At 37.2% G+C, this 19,164-nt stretch overlaps 1 protein-coding gene across 3 annotated transcripts in view; it reads right to left on the bottom strand.

The window, feature by feature from the left end:
* Positions 1-19,164, bottom strand: part of AP3B1 (adaptor related protein complex 3 subunit beta 1) — a 141,305-nt gene that overhangs the window by 56,685 nt on the left and 65,456 nt on the right. For all 3 annotated transcript variants that reach the window (XM_053409083.1, XM_053409084.1, XM_053409082.1), the window contains exons 15-20: positions 10,973-11,149; positions 7,347-7,533; positions 6,256-6,386; positions 4,986-5,115; positions 3,165-3,315; positions 380-548 (exon numbers count right to left, since the gene is read on the bottom strand). In XM_053409083.1, the coding sequence (XP_053265058.1) occupies positions 380-548; positions 3,165-3,315; positions 4,986-5,115; positions 6,256-6,386; positions 7,347-7,533; positions 10,973-11,149 (945 nt within the window). The remainder of the gene's footprint in view (positions 1-379; positions 549-3,164; positions 3,316-4,985; positions 5,116-6,255; positions 6,387-7,346; positions 7,534-10,972; positions 11,150-19,164) is intronic.

Below are 19,164 nucleotides of genomic sequence, written 5' to 3'. Positions count from 1 at the left end.
CAAAACATCACTGACTGAATATTATAATCAGAACTTTTATCACTTTGCATTTGTTCATCTCCAGTGAAAAAGGCTTCTATAATTTCTTGTGCTTTACAACATATATTTTATATAATGGAAACTGAGACATATTCCATTAGTGTATTGTGCAGTGGTTAATCATCACCTATAAAAAGTCTCCTTCTAGAATTGCAAAGTAACAGCATATTAATTTTCATTAACTTGCAATAAATGTTTTCGCAAAGGACCTCCAATCAAAAACAAAGAATACAAATCTACACATTTCCTGATACGTCCTGTTTCTACACGTCATAAAGGCAATCAAAATGCACCTTCAATAACGCTACTTATGAACACTTATATAACATTAAAGATATACCTTGGGAGGAAGTGAAGTATGCACTTTTTTTCGAGTCTCCAAACTACTTTCAGAGTCAGATTCTGAGCTGGAGTCTGAAGAACTTTCCTCAGCCGAACTAGATTCTGAATTTGAAGAAGCTAGAGCTGTCTGAGATTCCACTTTATTCTCTTCTGTGCCATCCAAGTCACTAAATATAATATACATGCATAAGAAACTCAAGAGAAAGTTATAAAATCTATAAAATGAGCTAATGTTATATTATTATCAATAGCATTATTATTAACCTATTTACAGCTCTTTCAAAAGGCTGTGTAGTGTTGACTGTATATCAAATTAGTGAACAGGTATGAGCCTCTGGATAGGGACGTGGGTGGCACTGTGGTCTAAACCACTGAGCCTAGGACTTGCCAATCAGAAGGTTGGCGGTTCGAATCCCCGCGATGGGGTGAGCTCCCGTTGCTTGGTCCCTGCTCCTGCCAACCTAGCAGTTTGAAAGCATGTCAAAGTGCAAGTAGATAAATAGGTACCACTCTGGAGGGAAGGTAAACGGTGTTTCCGTGCTCTGCTCTAGTTTGCCAGAAGCGGCTTAGTCATGCTGGCCACATGACCTGAGCTGTCTGCGAACAAATGCCGGCTACCTCGGCCAATAAAGCAAGATGAGCACTGCAACCCCAGAGTCGTTCACGACTGGACTTAACAGTCAGGGGTCCCTTTACCTTTACAAGCCTCTGGGTGTTACACAAAGCCTCCTGGCTCCTCCTTTTGTAAGAATGAGCAAAGAAACCAGAAGTCTTCTATTGGGGAGTACTATGGGCTTGAATGCTCCAATTTGTATATACCAGTTTTCTTTGCCATATTCTGGAGCACAATAGCCATACCTAGTAGAGATGGTTTAAAGTTGGTTTTCAGCTCTGGCTTGGAGACAAGCTATGTTAACAGTAACCATAATTTGTCTAATTCATCATAATTCATCTAATTCATCAACCATAATTTGTCTAATACATTACCACAAGCCATGATGTGGAACAGAGAATCAGTGCTCACAAGGAGACAAGGAGCACCACATTCCTGGTGGCTAAACCATGATTTGTTCATGATGCTTGAACCAGGGCCTATAAGCATGTGCCATGGGCTATGCAGACAGTTGCTTTTTGCAACCCACTAAACCTTTTACAGGTCCCATGCACCTAAATCAATCCTTCCCAACCTGGGCTCCTCGGATATTGTTGCACTACAACTTCCACCATCCCAGCAAGTCCAGTGGATGATGTAGTCCAACAACATCTGGGGACCCAAGATTGGGAATGGCTAAACTAAATTACATGGCATGATTTCAGAAGCATGATACATGAACCAATCATTAAAACTGAGCAAAAATTTCTGTACTAAATGTCATTAAAACAATGGCATTTGATTATTAAGGAAGGGGAGGATTTAGCCATAAATCTGAATACATTTGCTAATATATTTGTTAAAGTAAGCATTGGCATTATGCTATTATTTCTAGGAACCATGTTTAAATGGGGAAAGAAACAGCCCCACAGCAGAGTATTAATACAAACTTAGCAATGTGAGAAATATGCAAATCCATTCTCATTTTCCAACTTGCTTTGCTCTAACTGGAAATGCAACCATCCATCTGCAATTCTTCTTCATGTTATATCTCTATTTACCTCTTTAGTTCCTGAGACTTAAATGGCAGCATTCATTCCAGAAATAATTCAATGTAAACCCAATATTCCTTTAGTAAAAGAAAACTATTTTCAATACATACAAATTTCTAATTTGAAGGTATGATTTTTCAGGGCAAACTTATTTCATTACTCAGTTTTGATAGGTAATCATTGTTTACCTTACTGCTTAAGAGTTTCAGATGTTAATCTAATGAAAAAAATTTACTAGTAACTAGCTTTTTAACTTTGCAATGATGAAAAGCCTGTATTAATTTAACCTACAGATTTCATTTGTTCTGAACAGGAAAAACAATATAAATCACTTTTAAAATCATTAAATCCTGACTTAAATTAATAAAGTCATAATTAGGGCATTATGCTGTGTTTGTTATGGAAGTGGCAGGGCGAGCTGCTTTAATTACTGTCTGTAATAAAAGGAGCAGAGTGCGTACTGCGCCCCAATCAGCGCTGTCAGCCACGACTGAGCTGAGCTGCAAACTCATCAAGTGAGCTGGCAGCAGGCTACAGAGTAAAAGGGCGATCATGTCTGCAGAGGCCACTTGCTGACAGAAGTGGAAGAAACAGATTCAGACAATCCAAGGTATTAGCCCCAATTACTTAAAATTTTAATGATATTTTAATACATGTTAACTCTGTTAGTAATAGGCAATCTTAAAAAGCCCTCACACTTAAGCAGCTTCTGACCGTCTCCCTTCACGGCCCTTGCCTCCAATATCTGGATCATAATCCTTTTAATATAACATTATTTAGGGAAAAATCAATTGCCTTAGTTGCATAATGGCAAGATATAGAAGGATTTAATTTTAGCCCTCAGCAAAATCGCTGTATAAGGTAATTAAGTGTTTCATAAAGTGGCATGATAACTGTTCAGCCTCCCAAGGTTATGTTAATACACTCAGATCACCACCTAAATATTCAACAAAAGTTACATTAAAAAAAACCCCAAGCTGCTAAATTTACATATAACATATATAATGGAAAAGATGAAAATGGATAGCGTCTTTTCAAAGATAATATCATTATGAAAAACATTAATGTGTTCTTTCCACAGACACTGTAGCATCAACATTCCAATTTGCTACTTGTCATAACAAAAAACCCCTACATACCTCTTTAAAACTGCAGTCCCTTTTTTTGAGACACCACTTTTGGCTTTTGGTTTCCTGTTACCATCATCTTCAGTAGAGGAGCTCTCACTACTTTGCTCACTGCTGTCTTCTTCCCCTTCCTTTTTTTCTTGTTCACTATCAGATCCACTCTCTAAAATGCAAAACGAAAAGCCTTTCATTTGTAAGCAATTCAAGTAAATAACTTAATAAAACTATTTAAGTTACTTGGTGTTTAAGCACCCTGGCACAATCCACATACTTAAAACTGTAAAGGCTGGCTGCTATAAAATGTTGCTTTTATAATTCAACAACAATTTATTCAAAAAATGCAAGCGCTCAATAATCTGGTTTGTGGCTATCATACCCCAAGGGGGTGGGAAGAGGAAGGAAATTAGACATGACCTCCCATGTCCTCTACCTTCATTCCTCTGTTCTAATGTAGCATCATCTTCAACATTTAAGTATTTAATCTATTCTTGAACACACATCTAGTGATGACAATTTAATCAGGAATTTAAACAAGTTATTCGTTTTCTAATCGGCTGGAAAGTGTTTCTAATATCTAGCTTAAAGGTACACTTTCCCAGTTTCAGTCCATTGATTCTAGTTATAAGCCTTAATAATCCCTAACGTTTTTTCTCTTGTGCCCTCAGTGTTCAGGAGAGTATGTCAACTCGATTCAAAAACATGTAATTTCTATGTCTATATGTACATGTGCCTATATTATTTATACCTGTACCTGAGCAATTTCTTAAGATTCAAATGATGGATGCGATGGCTTGGATTGCCAACATGAAGAGTCATGTAAAGGCTTGCATAGCATTACAGATTTTAAAATTCTTTCACCACATATTTTATATTTGGTCTTCAAGTTTGGATTCTTGCAAACATTTAGAAAAAAAGACTGCAGAATATATTACTTTTATATAATTCACTTTAAGAAAGTAATATCTGATGCCAACATGATTTACTGATCAGCTAGTACATAGGGGACTCAATAAGAATTAATGAAAGTTATGTGGCCCTAGAAAAGTAGCAAACTCTCCCATATCACAGACAGATAACATATCTACCCATACAGCACTGAAATCCTAAAATCGTATCTTAATATTCCTATTGACTTCTAAATAAATGTTAACTTCAGATTTTTACTGAAGCTCAATATGACACACACTTCTGGCATATTTCTATTTAGCATACCCTCCAACAGGTCACACGTATGAAGTGAATGAAGCCCCTACTACATCAACAGCCTTTTCCTGTGGCTGATGCCAGATTGTAGAATTTCCTCTCAGCTAGCTCCCTACTTGTAATATTTCCACCAGGAGGCTAAGACCTTCCTCTTTAGAAGACAAGGTGCATACAGACAACTTTGACAACTGGGCTGCTACCAGGGCAACCAGCATTTTAATGTGGTTTTAAAATGTTATTTGTTGTATTTAAACTATGGTTTTTAACTAGTTTATTTTTATTACTTTGTACTTTAAAATAAAAATTTTCTGAGTATTTTAAAAGAGTCAATGCACCAAGATACAGGAATAGGTATGAGCATGATGTGAATCTACACACATGGGAGTAAGGCTCTGAAGTCCATTTTATTTTCGTCTGAATAAACAAGTTTAGCTTTGTACTCTAACATAGAAACCACATTATGTGACTATAAGAATGCACAGGTCTATTCATCACAGTGCAACAATTTTTCTTACTCAAAAGATAAAATCATTCACATGCAACACAAATTAATGGGTTTAAATAATGGGACATACTGGGAACACTGTATTTCATAGTTCTGAACTGTGATCTTTCTTTATCCACACATACCACTGTCACTGCTGCTAGAAGAATCATCACTTTCCTCCTCCTCTTCCTCATCTTCTGATTCAGAGTAGAATCTTTCATCAGTGTGTTTCTTTTTCTTTTCCTTCCCTAATATTGAAGTCCATTCTTTTGCCTATTCATGTTTTTTTAAAAGGAAGAACACATAGTTAAAAAGTTGTGATACATTCTATTTACAACCATGAACACTCTCTTTTCTGACACAGGAGTGCATGCACACACACAGAAGCAAATATAATCTAACATATAAATAAGGGGAATTGTACTGAGCACTCCTAAACAAACATTTATACCAAAAAGTTAGAATAATCAATGCGGCTTACAAAAAAAATATTAAAAACACAACCCAATTTTATCTCATCAACACAAGTTATTTGTGTCAACTGTAAACACATCTATCTTTACTTTGCAAAAAATAAAGAAAAATGACTGGAATGTTTGTTTATTGTTTACTCTTTCCTATTATATTTTATTCTCTTTTACTCTATTATACACATTTGGATGATGTGCTTTATGTCCTTCATTTTTTGTTTTCTTGGTGCTGGTCTCTGACGGCAATAATAAAGATTTGATTTGAAAAATTAATGAATATTCTGATCAATAAATATGTTTAATAATAGAAGGAATACTTCAACATGTGCCCTGGCTTTGCTTCTGCTCAGACAGCAGAACATTTTTATCCTGATATGGAGGAAGGAAACTTTCTTATGCCAACCAAATAAAAATAAAAAGAAGAAAACCTGCTAAAAGGTTCAGTATCTACCTAGACTCAATCAACTAGGTTGCACAACTTCTCTTCAGTCATCAAGATGTGCTGTGGGCAGCCATCTCTAAGCAATAGCCCCAATTCAAGTACCTATTTTAGACCATTTGGGTGGTGTTGAAAGGCGAATATACGTTAGCAGTTTGCATTATCCAAGAACAGATATTAAATCTCTTGAAGTTTGCAAATCCTAGTAAACCACATGATATTCAGATTAAACTTGGAAGGCTGAATTAATTACTGGTAGGACTCATATACCAGCAAGCAAAGCTGGAAACAGAGTGACGGAAAGAAAATATATACAAAGAAGATACAGCAGAGGAATATGAAGGGTTTCAAAGTAGCCAACAGCAGCTGAAAGGACATTTTACAATAAGTTTATTGAAACCCAATTGGAAGTCTTGGTAAGTAAAGTAACCCCCCTGTTCCTAAACACACTTGCATAATTCCAAGCTCCCAAAACAACAATATTATTTTGAAAAGTCAACATACCGGCTCAATTACTTCTACGTTTCTCACTGAAGGGTCAGGTGCAACCTCTGGCCAATTAGACAACTCCATATAGCCATTGGCTTTCATGTTCAGAGTATGAGACAAAGTACCAAGCTGGAAGTGCTCCCTATCTGTTGGGGGTGGGGGAGGGAAAGAGGTGAAAAATATACTGACATGAGCTCTATATCACAAAGAGCAATCTTAATCAGGACTAAAGGTAATTGGCGTTACATTACCTCAAATGTCATGGAATAAATATAAACTAGGAAGCTCTTCATAGGTCAAAAAACTGATTCCAGTCCATAGATTACAATAATCTCACCCATAATGGTCAATAAAAAAGCTAATCAGTCAGTGTGTTTAGAGGTGTTGCTCTGAAATGTAGCTTCTCTAAAAATTACTTTACTGTGAATATTAAGAATGACAGCACAGTTAAATAATCCATATACATGTCTTGGCACAAACACATCCAGAATTTTAATAGTTTTTTCTTTGCAAGGAGTGCTGCTTTCAGAGTTTAAAGCAGGATTAAAATACCAAAGTATGAATTTTTTAAGAAAACAGATAATGTACATAATAAAATTACTAACCAGGGCCACAGGATTATTTTAAATAGAACAGGGAGAAAAGGAGGGTGTAAGTCACAGCAGCTTAGTCCATAAAATGGCTTAGGAGCCAAAAATACCAGTAATCCTAATATACCAAACACAAACTTAATCTGGAAGTAACTTTAGTTTGATGCTTCTCAATAATAATAAAAAAGCCACTCTAGAAGTTCAAAGTTTTGTGAATGGCCAAAGACCTTTCTACACTGACTATGTTTACTACAAACATAGCAGTTTTTATTATTAAGAAAAGGTAAAATATAGACATTACAAATTAAGTTTTTAAATTATTTTGGATTACCAGATACCATTAAATGTCAGAATAAGAAAGAATTTAGAGTTGACCACTCTCCCTTAAAAAAATGTGAAACTAAAATCATGTTGCTCATTTACAAATTGTAAGCAGACTATTTAGCAAAATTTGTTTTGGTGACTTAAGAATACAGATCTGCAAATAAGATTTGGTAGAAAATTTGACTGACAAACCTTTAAAAGGAGATTCAAGCACTGGGGCAGGCTTCTGTGCCAGAAATATTTTTTTGGCATATTTGCTTAAAGCTCCACTCTTCTCATTTGGAACAATGAGCTGCCTAATAAATCTTGTACGGTCTCTGATGTCGTAGCTTTGATCATACTTGCCGAGATTTAATATGTACTGGGTAAGCAATTTTGTCTGTGAAAAACAGGGCAAGAAGAGAATACAAGTTATTTATGATTATTGATAACTCTGGATAAACATATTTAAAGAGGTAATAAAAATGAATGGTTATGTCAAACAAATGTTGTTCCATAGGGAATATGCATTTCTAAAGCAGTAAATGGAATTTTGAAGCCAACGCACATGTCCTCTTCTGTATTGGGGAGGTGAATGCTGAGTACTGAGAAGCAGCCATGTGCTAGATTATTAAACTGCTGAAGTGGAAAGAAAGGCATCATTAAAAAAATAATCATATATGGCAAACCCGCTGAAGGGCCTACGTGAGAATAATGAATGTGGAAATACAACTAAAAACATGGCACTCAAAACTTAATCGGAAAAATATGCAGGACATCAAAACATCAGAGGGTATTAGGAGGCTGGCAAACTGCTTCTGCTGAGGTGTGTTTTATGAAGAGATACTGTCCCTGGCATAAGCAGTGTCTGCACTCTGACTGCACTCAGTTACTTTACTCTGAATTATGACCCATTAAAGCAGACACATGAATCACTGAACTGGATTACTGCAAATTATTTGCAGTGCATTTAGCTGTTACTTTTTCATAAAAGCAAGCTGCTGATGCCCTCTAAAAACCAGGATAAAAGACTTCTTCCCTTTCCCCCCTCACAGCTTAAAGCTTCTGGTAATATCGGTCATTTATTTATATACGTAAAAGCCGGTTATATTATCACAGCTTTTTATAGCATAACCAGACTCTCTAATTTGATGTGTAGGAATATTAATTATTAAAATTACCCAATGCATGTTAACCTTAATAACTGCGTAAGAGAAAATTGGAAACATTATACAAATAGTCCACAGAATACATTTTGTATAAATGTATACAAAAATGCAATAGATACAAAGATCAAAACACTGTATCACTTAAAAGTAAAATATGCATATGTTCTAATTCTTCAGTTGAAGAAAAGCTGCAAATCTTATTTGAGTTTATAAAAAGACACATCCTTCAAATTTACAGAATTAAACTCTGATATATAAGCATGCTTTTCTCAACAAGATTTATATTGAAAAAGCACAATCTCTTTGAAAGAATTTTCTCATGATGCAGAATTGAATATTTTGTTGCTCTATAATTATGCCTGAAGAATGTTAAGTAGTATACACTGTAAAATGGACAATTATCTTTCTTTGAAGATATCCAATAGTCCTTAGTTCAATATATACTGTTTCATTAGAAATGCAATTCAGTGTTGTTTTGAATGATTTATTTTGACTACAAAACTGCATTAAGTGAAACCAGTGGCATATGATTGTGGCTGCTACTGATTATGGAATATTAAGGCAAGTTGGAAATTTCAGGGGCTTCCAGCACTGAGAAACCAACAGAAAATTGCTGAAACAGCAGATCAAACCCATCAATTCTGTTCTGATTCTTAGTGCTACTGATGCCAGACACTGTCAGGACCAGTTTCTGCCTACTTCTCTCTGACTAAAGAAGGGCGTAGCAAAGTTACTAAAGAAGGAAAATGATCAGCTGGAAACAGAAGGAAGAAATTTGGAACAAACATAGTGTTTGTTATGCTGATCAAAACATGGAAACACTCAAAATTTCGCAGGGCAGCCCTTTTCTTAAATGGCCTCACAGGTGATGGTTAGATCTCAAAATGTCAACTGAAACTCAGTTACACTCGGATATGACCCATTAAGTTTGTGAAAAGGAAATCTGGCAGACTTATTATTGCTGAAACACCACTGCCCAATCAAAAAAGCCAAACACGAAGTTCTAAGTCCTGTAAAAATATTTCTATACAGAGTATTGACTACAGTATTATGTTGGATGGTAGAGGACATTTAGCCTCATGCACCTTTCTTCCTAGAAGACACTAATGAACTCATGGATCTTGGAGATAAAATAATGCAGGAAATTGTTGTAAAGGCAGATAAAAATCATACAATGTTGATCAGATATAATTCAGTAAGTTTTAAACACTGTTTATCTGTTAACTCCCAAACATAAGGAACAGATATAAAAAGAGTGGCCTAAAATCAGTTCTCAAAACTGGTAATTGCTTGCCCTCCTCCAACTACAATTGCTTCCCTGCTTGAAGGTAAGGTGGATTTTGAGGAGCAGAAGGAACAAGGCTATTTGGCTGGCCATTTGCCCTTGTTCTTGAAGGTGCTGGATAAACCCAAAATGATCAAGGGACTGCAGCAACTCCTCTATGATTAAAGGTTAAAGAGTTTGGGTTACTTAGTTTAATTTAGATTAGAAAAAAAGCTAAATGGGGGGGACATTCTGGAGATGAAATTATGGATGCAGTATGGAAAGCAGATAGATGCATTTTTCACACTCATATCATACTAGAACTGGGATGATCCAATAAATCTGATACATACCTAAGGGCACTAGGGAAAGAACCAATGAAGGTAAATAATGACTGAAAACAGGGGGGGAAGGGGAGAGAGATTAATTTTGGTTTCAACAAATCTCACTTTAGGTGTTACATATGAACCAGGAATCCTGCTTTATAGGCAATATTTAACTAACCCACGGTTTGAAATTTACTTGTCTATTTTATAAACCACAATCCTATTTGTATATGACTGTAAGCTGAGATTCTGAACTTTTCTGCTGCCATGGAGACTTTATGGCTCCTATGCATGATAACATTACTATATCCAGTATCAGAGGCAGTATATGTCTCTGAAAACCAGTTGCTGTGAAGCACAAGTGAGGAGAGCGCTTATGTCCTGCTTGTGGGTTTCCGACAAGCGTCTGGTTAGCCACTGTAAAAACAGGATGCTGGACTAGATGGGACCTTTGGTGTCATCTAGCAGAGCTCTTCTCATTGATTCTCAAATCTTATTTCAACTGAAGATTTATAGTATTTGAATGGCAGAGGCATGTAATTTTAAAATGTTATGGAGTTCTGTTTGATTAGTTTGTACTGAAGGATAGAATCCAAAGTTGCACCTGATCTTGGGCAATTTGTCACTCCCCCTGCAGTTGCCCGCACCAGAGCCCATACAAGAGACTGCTGTGGAGAGGAGGGTGTGGTCTTCTGCTCAGTCAATATTGGAATAAATCCAATATCTATGGGTTCTGCATTATGTCCAAGTTGTATGAAACTGTATGTCTTTGGATTAAAGGTGCATCTTTTCATTGAACTGTCAAACAGGTTGTACACTAAATGTACACAGGTTTCCTAGGTTGTAATTCTTTTGGAAATATCTTTAGCCTTTTAGACAAGTTTTAGGATTCATCTTTTCCTCTTCAATCATTTTATTATATGACTAACCTTGGGTATGCTGATGAATTTCTGAACCAAGAAAAGGAAGAATGTTATTAAAAGGATATGAATACTGTAACTCTAAAGCTTGACACCTCTTTAGTTAATGTTAGTAAATATGTCTAAACAGACTTGTGTTTTAGTTTTCTCTCATTCTTACCTGCTTTGAGTTGGTTAAATATAATTTTGCTCCAAGATTTAAAATTTGCAGCTTCACAAGGTCATCTTCATCAGTGAAGCTCTTGGCCAGTTTTCTTAAAACATCAGGGGCTATTTTTGGAACTCGTTCACAGTATTCTCCAGTAAGCCAAAGAATGCTGGCCCTAGCCACGGGAACCTTAAAATAAAAAATGAATAAACACACAATAATTTATGCATTTGTGAAATGCATTTTCTCAATGTTATCCACGTTGCAAAAATTAAGATACTTGAAATAAAACCATCACAGTCAAACTAATGGTAAATTAGTATCAAATGCATACTTAGACCTAGTATAAGGCACAGAAACAAGACCTTAATAACAAATACTCAGTTTTAAGAAGCCTTCACTTCACAAGAGAGATCCTAGCCCAGGAGCGGGTAAGCCTTCAGGCTTGCAGAATACTTGGGTTATTTTACCAGACTCCTGACAGCCACGAACTGGATTGGGTGTAAAACCATGGCAAAGGAAGGTGAGGGGCAGAAAGCCAGGCACAACATGGTGGTTCAGAGGGAACAGCCATTTTTACCTACTGTAGGTTTGAGGGGTGGCGCTGCATGTACAAGTACAGATTTACAAAAGAATGACTAGAGATCAAGGTTTTTAACAGTATAATTTTGCTATTGGGAGCAGAAGTCTTTTTGCTGTTGCCATTGTTAAACAACTGGGAATTGGAAACCACTGCCACTCTACCATGAGGCTTCTCAGTAGATTCTTGTCTAGTTCCTGCCCTAGTTCATCAGAAACTGTTGGATGAAAGACTCAATGGGTGAGTCTGGTAACCTCCAATAATATGACAATTATGAATGGCACATGCATTTATATTTGTTTGCTGGTTACATATAAAACCAAAAAAAATGAGTTATGCATACCTATATGTACCACGAGAAAAATAATTTACACATACAGTTCATAACTGACATGTGAATACTTTGTACTCTGGTATCCAAACCCATATGCAAAACATATTGTAACTGGGCACCCAGCATAAAAAAAAATATCTTCATGCTACTAACAAGATTCTAAATATTGGGAAATGTTAACATGCTCACTTTACAATGTAACTTTTTTGTGTTTGATATGTTCCAACACCTGCTCTTCACAAGCCTCCTAAATAGTCCAATGCCAATTATATTACTCTTTTATCAAACCTTGGCTCTGTTGCCAACTCAGCTGCCAATGCTAACAAAAAGAGCTAAAGAGTAGAACAGTACAGTGGTACCTCGGGTTAAGTACTTAATTCATTCCGGAGGTCCGTTCTTAACCTGAAACTGTTCTTAACCTGAAGCACTACTTTAGCTAATGGGGCCTCCTGCTGCCGCCGCGCCGCCAGAGCACAATTTCTGTTCTCATCCTGAAGCAAATTTCTTAACCCGAGGTACTATTTCTGGGTTAGCGGAGTCTGTAACCTGAAGCATATGTAACCCGGGGTACCACTGTACACTGGTACCTCCAGTTACGAACTTAATTCATTCCAGAGGTCCGTTCTTATCCTGAAACCGTTCTTAACATGAGGCGCGCTTTCGCTAATGGGCCTCCCACTGCGTGCCTGCCTCTAGCGCACGACTTCCATTCACTTCCAGGAGCACCTACTTCTGGGTTAGCAAAGCTCATTACCCGAAGCGTTCACAAGAAGTACAGTACATAACAAGAGGCATTACTATAACAATGATGCTTCATTTATCATGTTCACATTACTCCTCAACAGGAGGGCAGCAGTACTTTAGTTTGACCAGTTGAACATTGTTGCCATCCAGAAATGTTGAGCTTCAACTCCCATCAACCCCTTCTAGAGTGGCCAATGCTTGGACTATAATTCCCATCATCCATAACAGTACCTGGAGGGCTACAGGTTTCCTTCCAACTAGGATCACAAGATGGTGATTAAATTGCTATTACTGGACAAGCTAACTAGGATGGTTCGTACTATGAGGCAAAGTTGTCATGCCATTGATGTAATATTTTAGAAACTGCAACTGCTTTTTTACGCTACTTTGCCATACCTTTGGGATACTCACTTTAATTCTTCTTAGTAAATGATTAAGGCTTCATCATGTACATTGTGCATGTTCTGAATCACCACAAATACAAGATCTATGGGCATCATATATTTAAGCACTAGTCTGGTTACCACAGTCCAAAAGAGATCACATGAAGGTGAGTGAGCAGGCTGACAGGAGAGGGATGGAGCGCTCTGTCCGTCTTGTGCATGAAGCAAAGAAAAGCAACAGGCTACTGCATGAAGAACTTCTCCATCCTTCCTCTGCAAGCTCTTAGCTGGCTAGTATTTTTTTTAAGGGTGGAGCAAAGCTAGTACCTTTTATGATCTTGTTTGCAAAACTGGCCAACGAATTTTTGTGAGACGGATAGATGTCAATTCACCCTCAAAATTATGTTCCAAGTAGCATGTATTTCAAGCATGTTAGCATAATTTATTATGGCTCCTCCTAGCTCACTTTTTCTCAAATTCAAAACAGAGATGGCATGTTCAAGTTAACCAAAAGAAAATGCTATCTACTACATTCCTAATCTACCTAACCATTTATTTGATTGATAAGGTAACTACTACTAAATTATTTGTCATCTATCAGAGAAACTGAGGATGGAAGCAAGAGAAAGTTAGTATACAAATGTTAGAATATACTGATAACACAAATATGACTGGCTTAACCATGATAGAGAGATACAAAACTAGAAGTAATATGCACACAAATATTCTTTTATTGACATCTTACATCCATGCAATCATCTGTGAAATAGTAACCTGCATTTTAAAACACATGTAAGTTTAAAATGAAGTATTCCAATGCTCAAGAGCTGCAGTGTAGTAGGATCTAACTGGATTGGTCCCTTGAATTTAAATTACCTATATATCAAGAAATAACTAACTAAAAAAGGTCTCCTTTCCAGTCTTCCACATCTCATCTTTCCCTTGCCCCAAGGGCAACACTATTTGGAGATATTGATTTACATGAATCTTTGAATCTTGGTTGTTGTAGGACAGTTAATATATTCCTGTGCATGACTCAAAACACATAAAGGTCCAGTAGCTCGCCCACTATTTTAGTTCATTGGATCTATTTTAACTTACATTAATATCCTGAGTTATTCTCAAGTAAAAAACCTCAGTATTTTTTAAAAAGAAAAAAAGAGGAAGAAAAAAGGCTTCCTTAACTCTTGGTCATCAGACTAAACATAAATGCCCATTTCGCTATTTGTCTGTTTACTTCTAGTGGAAAGGTTTTCATGATTTATGAATTCTCTTGCCCCATGAACATGATGAACAGATGTATATTCTCAAGTGACCTTAAGTGTCATACAGAATGTGCTCTCTAAAGTTTGTGGGACCTATGTCATCTAGGATGATAATCTTCAACTGGTGAAACTGGGACCCAAGCTAGGTTACAACAATAGCACTACTACTATTCAAATTTAAAGCAAATAATTAAGAAATGGGTAACCAAATGCATGTTTGGGTTATAACTGAGTCTGATCTAGGAGGCTATAATGAAAAACACAGCTGTGAATTATTGTCTAAGGCTCCAGGAAAATAGCCCTGAATGCTGATATATCCTGCAACCCACAACCTCTGGTCCATTTTTGCCAAGATACAAGCCAGTTTGCTTCTGTACTGGTGCATTCTGCATCAACCACAACCTTTAAACAGTCTTCAAGGTCAGCCTCAACTTAAGGCTCCAGAAGAGTGAGGAATACCATTACCAGAGAAACCACTGGGATCTGTTTTGTGCTGTATATAGCTATGAAAGGGAAAGGCCATTTAAAGTCCATTAACTACTCAAAGAGCACCATAAACAGTTTTTGGTTTTTTTAAAGAAGGCATCCTATATATTCTCTGGCACTATAGCAGGACCTGTTGTTTTCTCCAGGACAGTGCATGTCATATTGCATTCGCTGAACTGAACAACAGGAACCAGAATATTGTATATGTAGATCATCAGCTTCTTATAGCAAAATTCAAGCTTAAACTGAAGAAAGTAGGAAAAACCACTGGGCCGGTAAGATACAATCTAAATCAAATCCCTTATGAATACACAGTGGAAGTGAGGAACAGGTTTAAGGATTTAGATTTGGTGGACAGAGTGCCTGAAGAACTATGGATGGAGGCTTGTAACATTATACAGGAGGCAGCAACGAAAACCATCCCAATGAAAAGGAAATGCAAGAAAGCAAAGTGGCTGTCCAACAAGGCCTTACAAATAGTGGGGGAGAGAAGGCAAGCAAAATGTGAGGGAGATAGTGAAAGATACAGGAAACTGAATGCAGATTTCCAAAAAATAGCAAGGAGAGACAAGAAGGCCTTCTTAAATGAGCAATGCAAAGAAATAGAGGAAAACAATAGAAAGGGGAAAACCAGAGATCTGCTCAAGAAAATTGGAGATATGAAAGGAACATTTCATACAAAGATTACCATAATAAAGGACAAAAGTGGTAAGGAGCTAACAGAAGCAGAAGACATCAAGAAGAGGTGGCAAGAATACACAGAGGAATTATACCAGAAAGATATGGATGTCTCGTACACCCCAGGTAGTGTGGTTGCTGACCTTCAGCCAGACATCCTGGAGAGTGAAGTCAAATGGGCCTTAGAAAGCACTGCAAATAACAAGGCCAGTGGAAGTGTGGAAGTGATGATATTCCAGCTGAACTATTTAAAATTTTAAAAGATGATGCTGTTAAGGTACTACACTCAATATGCCAGCAAGTTTGGAAAACTCAGCAGTGGCCAGAGGACTGGAGAAGATCAGTCTACATCCCAATCCCAAAGAAGGGCAGTGCCAAAGAATGCTCCAACTACCGCACAATTGCACTCATTTCACACGCTAGCAAGGTTATGCTTAAAATTCTACAAGGAAGGCTTAAGCAGTATGTGGAACGAGAACTCCCAGAAGTGCAAGCTGGATTTAGAAGAGGCAGAGGAACCAGAGACCAAATTGCAAACATGCGCTGGATTATGGAGAAAGCTAGAGAGTTCCAGAAAGACATCTACTTCTGCTTTATTGACTACGCAAAAGCATTTGACTGTATTGACCACAGCAAACTATCGCAAGTTCTTAAAGAAATGGGAGTGCCTGATCACCTCATCTGTTTCCTGAGAAATCTCTATGCGGGACAAGAAGCTACAGTTAGAACTGGATATGGAACAACTGATTGGTTCAAAATTGGGAAAGGAGTACAACATGGCTGTATATTGTCTCCCTGCTTATTTAACTTATATGCAGAATTCATCATGCGAAAGGCTGGGCTGGATGAATCCCAAGCCGGAATTAAGAGTGCCAGAAGAAATATCAACAATCTCAAATATGCAGATGACACAACCCTGATGGCAGAAAGTGAGGAGGAATTAAAGAACCTTTTAATAAGGGTGAAAGAGGAGAGCGCAAAATATGGTCTGAAGCTCAACATCAAAAAAACTAAGATCATGGCCACTGGGCCCATCACCTCCTGGCAAATAGAAGGGGAAGAAATATAGGCAGTGAGAGATTTTACTTTCTTGGGCTCCATGATCACTGCAGATGGTGACAGCAGTCACGAAATTAAAAGACGCCTGCTCCTTGGGAGAAAGGCGATGGCAAACCTAGAAAGCATCTTAAAAAGCAGAGACATCACCTTGCCAACAAAGGTCCGTATAGTTAAAGCTATGGTTTTCCCAGTAGTGATGTAAGGAAGTGAGAGCTGGACCATAAAGAAGGCTGATCGCCGAAGAATTGATGCTTTTGAATTATGGTGCTGGAGGAGACTCTTGAGAGTCCCATGGACTGCAAGAAGATCAAACCTATCCATTCTGAAGGAAATCAGCCCTGAGTGCTCACTGGAAGAACAGATCCTGAAGCTGAGGCTCCAATACTTTGGCCATCTCATGAGAAGAGAAGACTCCATGGAAAAGACCCTGATGTTGGGAAAGATGGAGGGCACAAGGAGAAGGGGACGACAGAGGGCGAGATGGTTGGATAGTGTTCTCGAAGCTACCAGCATGAGTTTGACCAAACTGCGGGAGGCAGTGGAAGAAAGGAGTGCCCGGCGTGCTATGGTCCATGGGGTCACGAAGAGTCAGACACGACAAAACAACTACACAATAACAACAAAGATTAGAAATTGGGCCTTTAAGTTTCACTGGCCCAGTCCTGTGAAACACCCTGCAAAAAGAGATTCAGAAGGCGCCTTCGGTGTCAACACCTGCTGAAAACTTTTTTGGGTCCTCCATGTCTACGCAAGCAATTAAGAGTACATCCCCCACAATGGACTATTAATGTTTGTTTTTAATTTATTTTTATTTTCAACTTGCTTTTAACTTTTTATTACGTTAGTGTATGATTTTTTATTTTTATATTGCTGTAAACTGCTGTGATAGATTTTTTTAAATGCAGCAGTATATAAAGAAAGAATAATTTTTAAAATTGTATGAATGGCAACAAGCAAGACTTCTTTAGAGATATTGTCACTAGAAAACATTCTGAGCTATACATCTCATTAGGACTACCTTTCACCCTCCCAGCTAGGAAGGAGGGCTAATGAGTCTAACATGCTCTAGAAAAAGTCAGCAGCTCCCCTGGTAAAATCTTACAAAGAACATCCTCTTGAAGGTAAGGGATGAACTACTTAAACAGTTACTGGCATAATTATCCTGTCCAATAAAGCCTAATAAGCACCAGCCTTTGTTTCATTTCTCTAAGGATGTCCCAAGATGATTCAGAAAACCAGATACCAATTGATTATTTCCACAGGTTCACTAATCTTGACTTACTTTGTGCTCTCAAAGTGTCTTTTGTCATGGAGTTCCCTACTTGACCAGTAATAACCTAAGCTTCTTGTTCTAGAAAGGAACCACCTCTTTACTTCACATAATGTGCTTGGTTACTATACGCATGACATCCCATTACAATACAGACAGATACCCTATGGTATTTCATTCTATACTTCATACAGCTGCACAGATGAAAATGTCCATAACTAAAGACCCTAATGCATTCTACTTAAACTAGATCCCAACAAAGCATTATGGAAAAACTGAATTATTAGTCTAATTCAGAATATAAAGTACAATTCTATGACAACAGCATTTTAATTTTGAAACTTCCAGTGACAAAGTGAAAAGATGCACTGAACATCTATTATGCAAGAAAAGTTTTAAATGCTTGAGTACATTTGCTGAATGAAATGTGGTTAAGACTGATGTCATTAGTATACAGTGGGAAAGGGGTTATTTCTAACGTTCCAAAGGTTACGCTGCATTAAGACCTTACTCCCAAACTATTATTTTAAATTGGACTAAAGAATAGTAATTGAGTGGTACATTAAATTTTCAAGTATAGGAGAAGTTCAAGCTGCCTGCAGAACTGACAGATACTTCTAAATAAGAATATATGGGTAACTTCAGTTTTCAGTTATGATAAATTATCTAAAGAAATCTCTATTATCCACTTGTGTTTAAATGTTACAGTAGTACCAGATGTTACACATGGCCACAGTTTATACTAAAGACAGAAGTCTCTAGTCAAGGGAAGGAACATAATAAGAACCCTGACAGATATGACCATATATCCATCTATTCTCACAAGTGCATACACTCCTTAGTTAGGGCTGCAGAAGGTTTCAGAGATATGTTCTTCACAGGCTTTAATTGTATATGAGACTGTGCAGAAATCATTAAGAACATAAAGCTTCATATATTCATTTATACAAATATATTTATATGAACACCTCCTAATGTAGCAAGAAAATGCAGCTTTATGAAAGAGTTTTTTCATTTGGCCTAGGCTACACAGTCACTATGTAAACATTAAGGGATGGATCTGGACTGAGGCTACAATCCTATCCACACTTACCTGGGAGTAAGTCCCACTGAATTTAATGCGGCTGACTTTAGACTTATTAGATTATCTGAAGTTACACTCCCTAAGAATTTTGCACAACAAAGGCTATCTGTCAAATCTATGGCCGTGTAGGTCATTATAATAGAAGATATATACAGAACTGATAAACATATCTGACTATTTTGATAATGTCGATATCATGTAACATTTCCAGATTTCATTGTGCCCAATCCCTTTAACATGTAAATGTTTGCATATAATCTTGGAATCCTTCTGTCATCACATTTTATATAAAGGTGATTAACCTGTGGCCCAGCAGATGTT

Source organism: Podarcis raffonei, chromosome 11 (genome assembly GCF_027172205.1).
Source record: "Podarcis raffonei isolate rPodRaf1 chromosome 11, rPodRaf1.pri, whole genome shotgun sequence".
Classification (NCBI taxonomy): Eukaryota; Metazoa; Chordata; class Lepidosauria; order Squamata; family Lacertidae; genus Podarcis; species Podarcis raffonei.
Note: the sequence above shows the minus strand (reverse complement) of the source record. Positions and strands in the feature narration are given on the sequence as shown.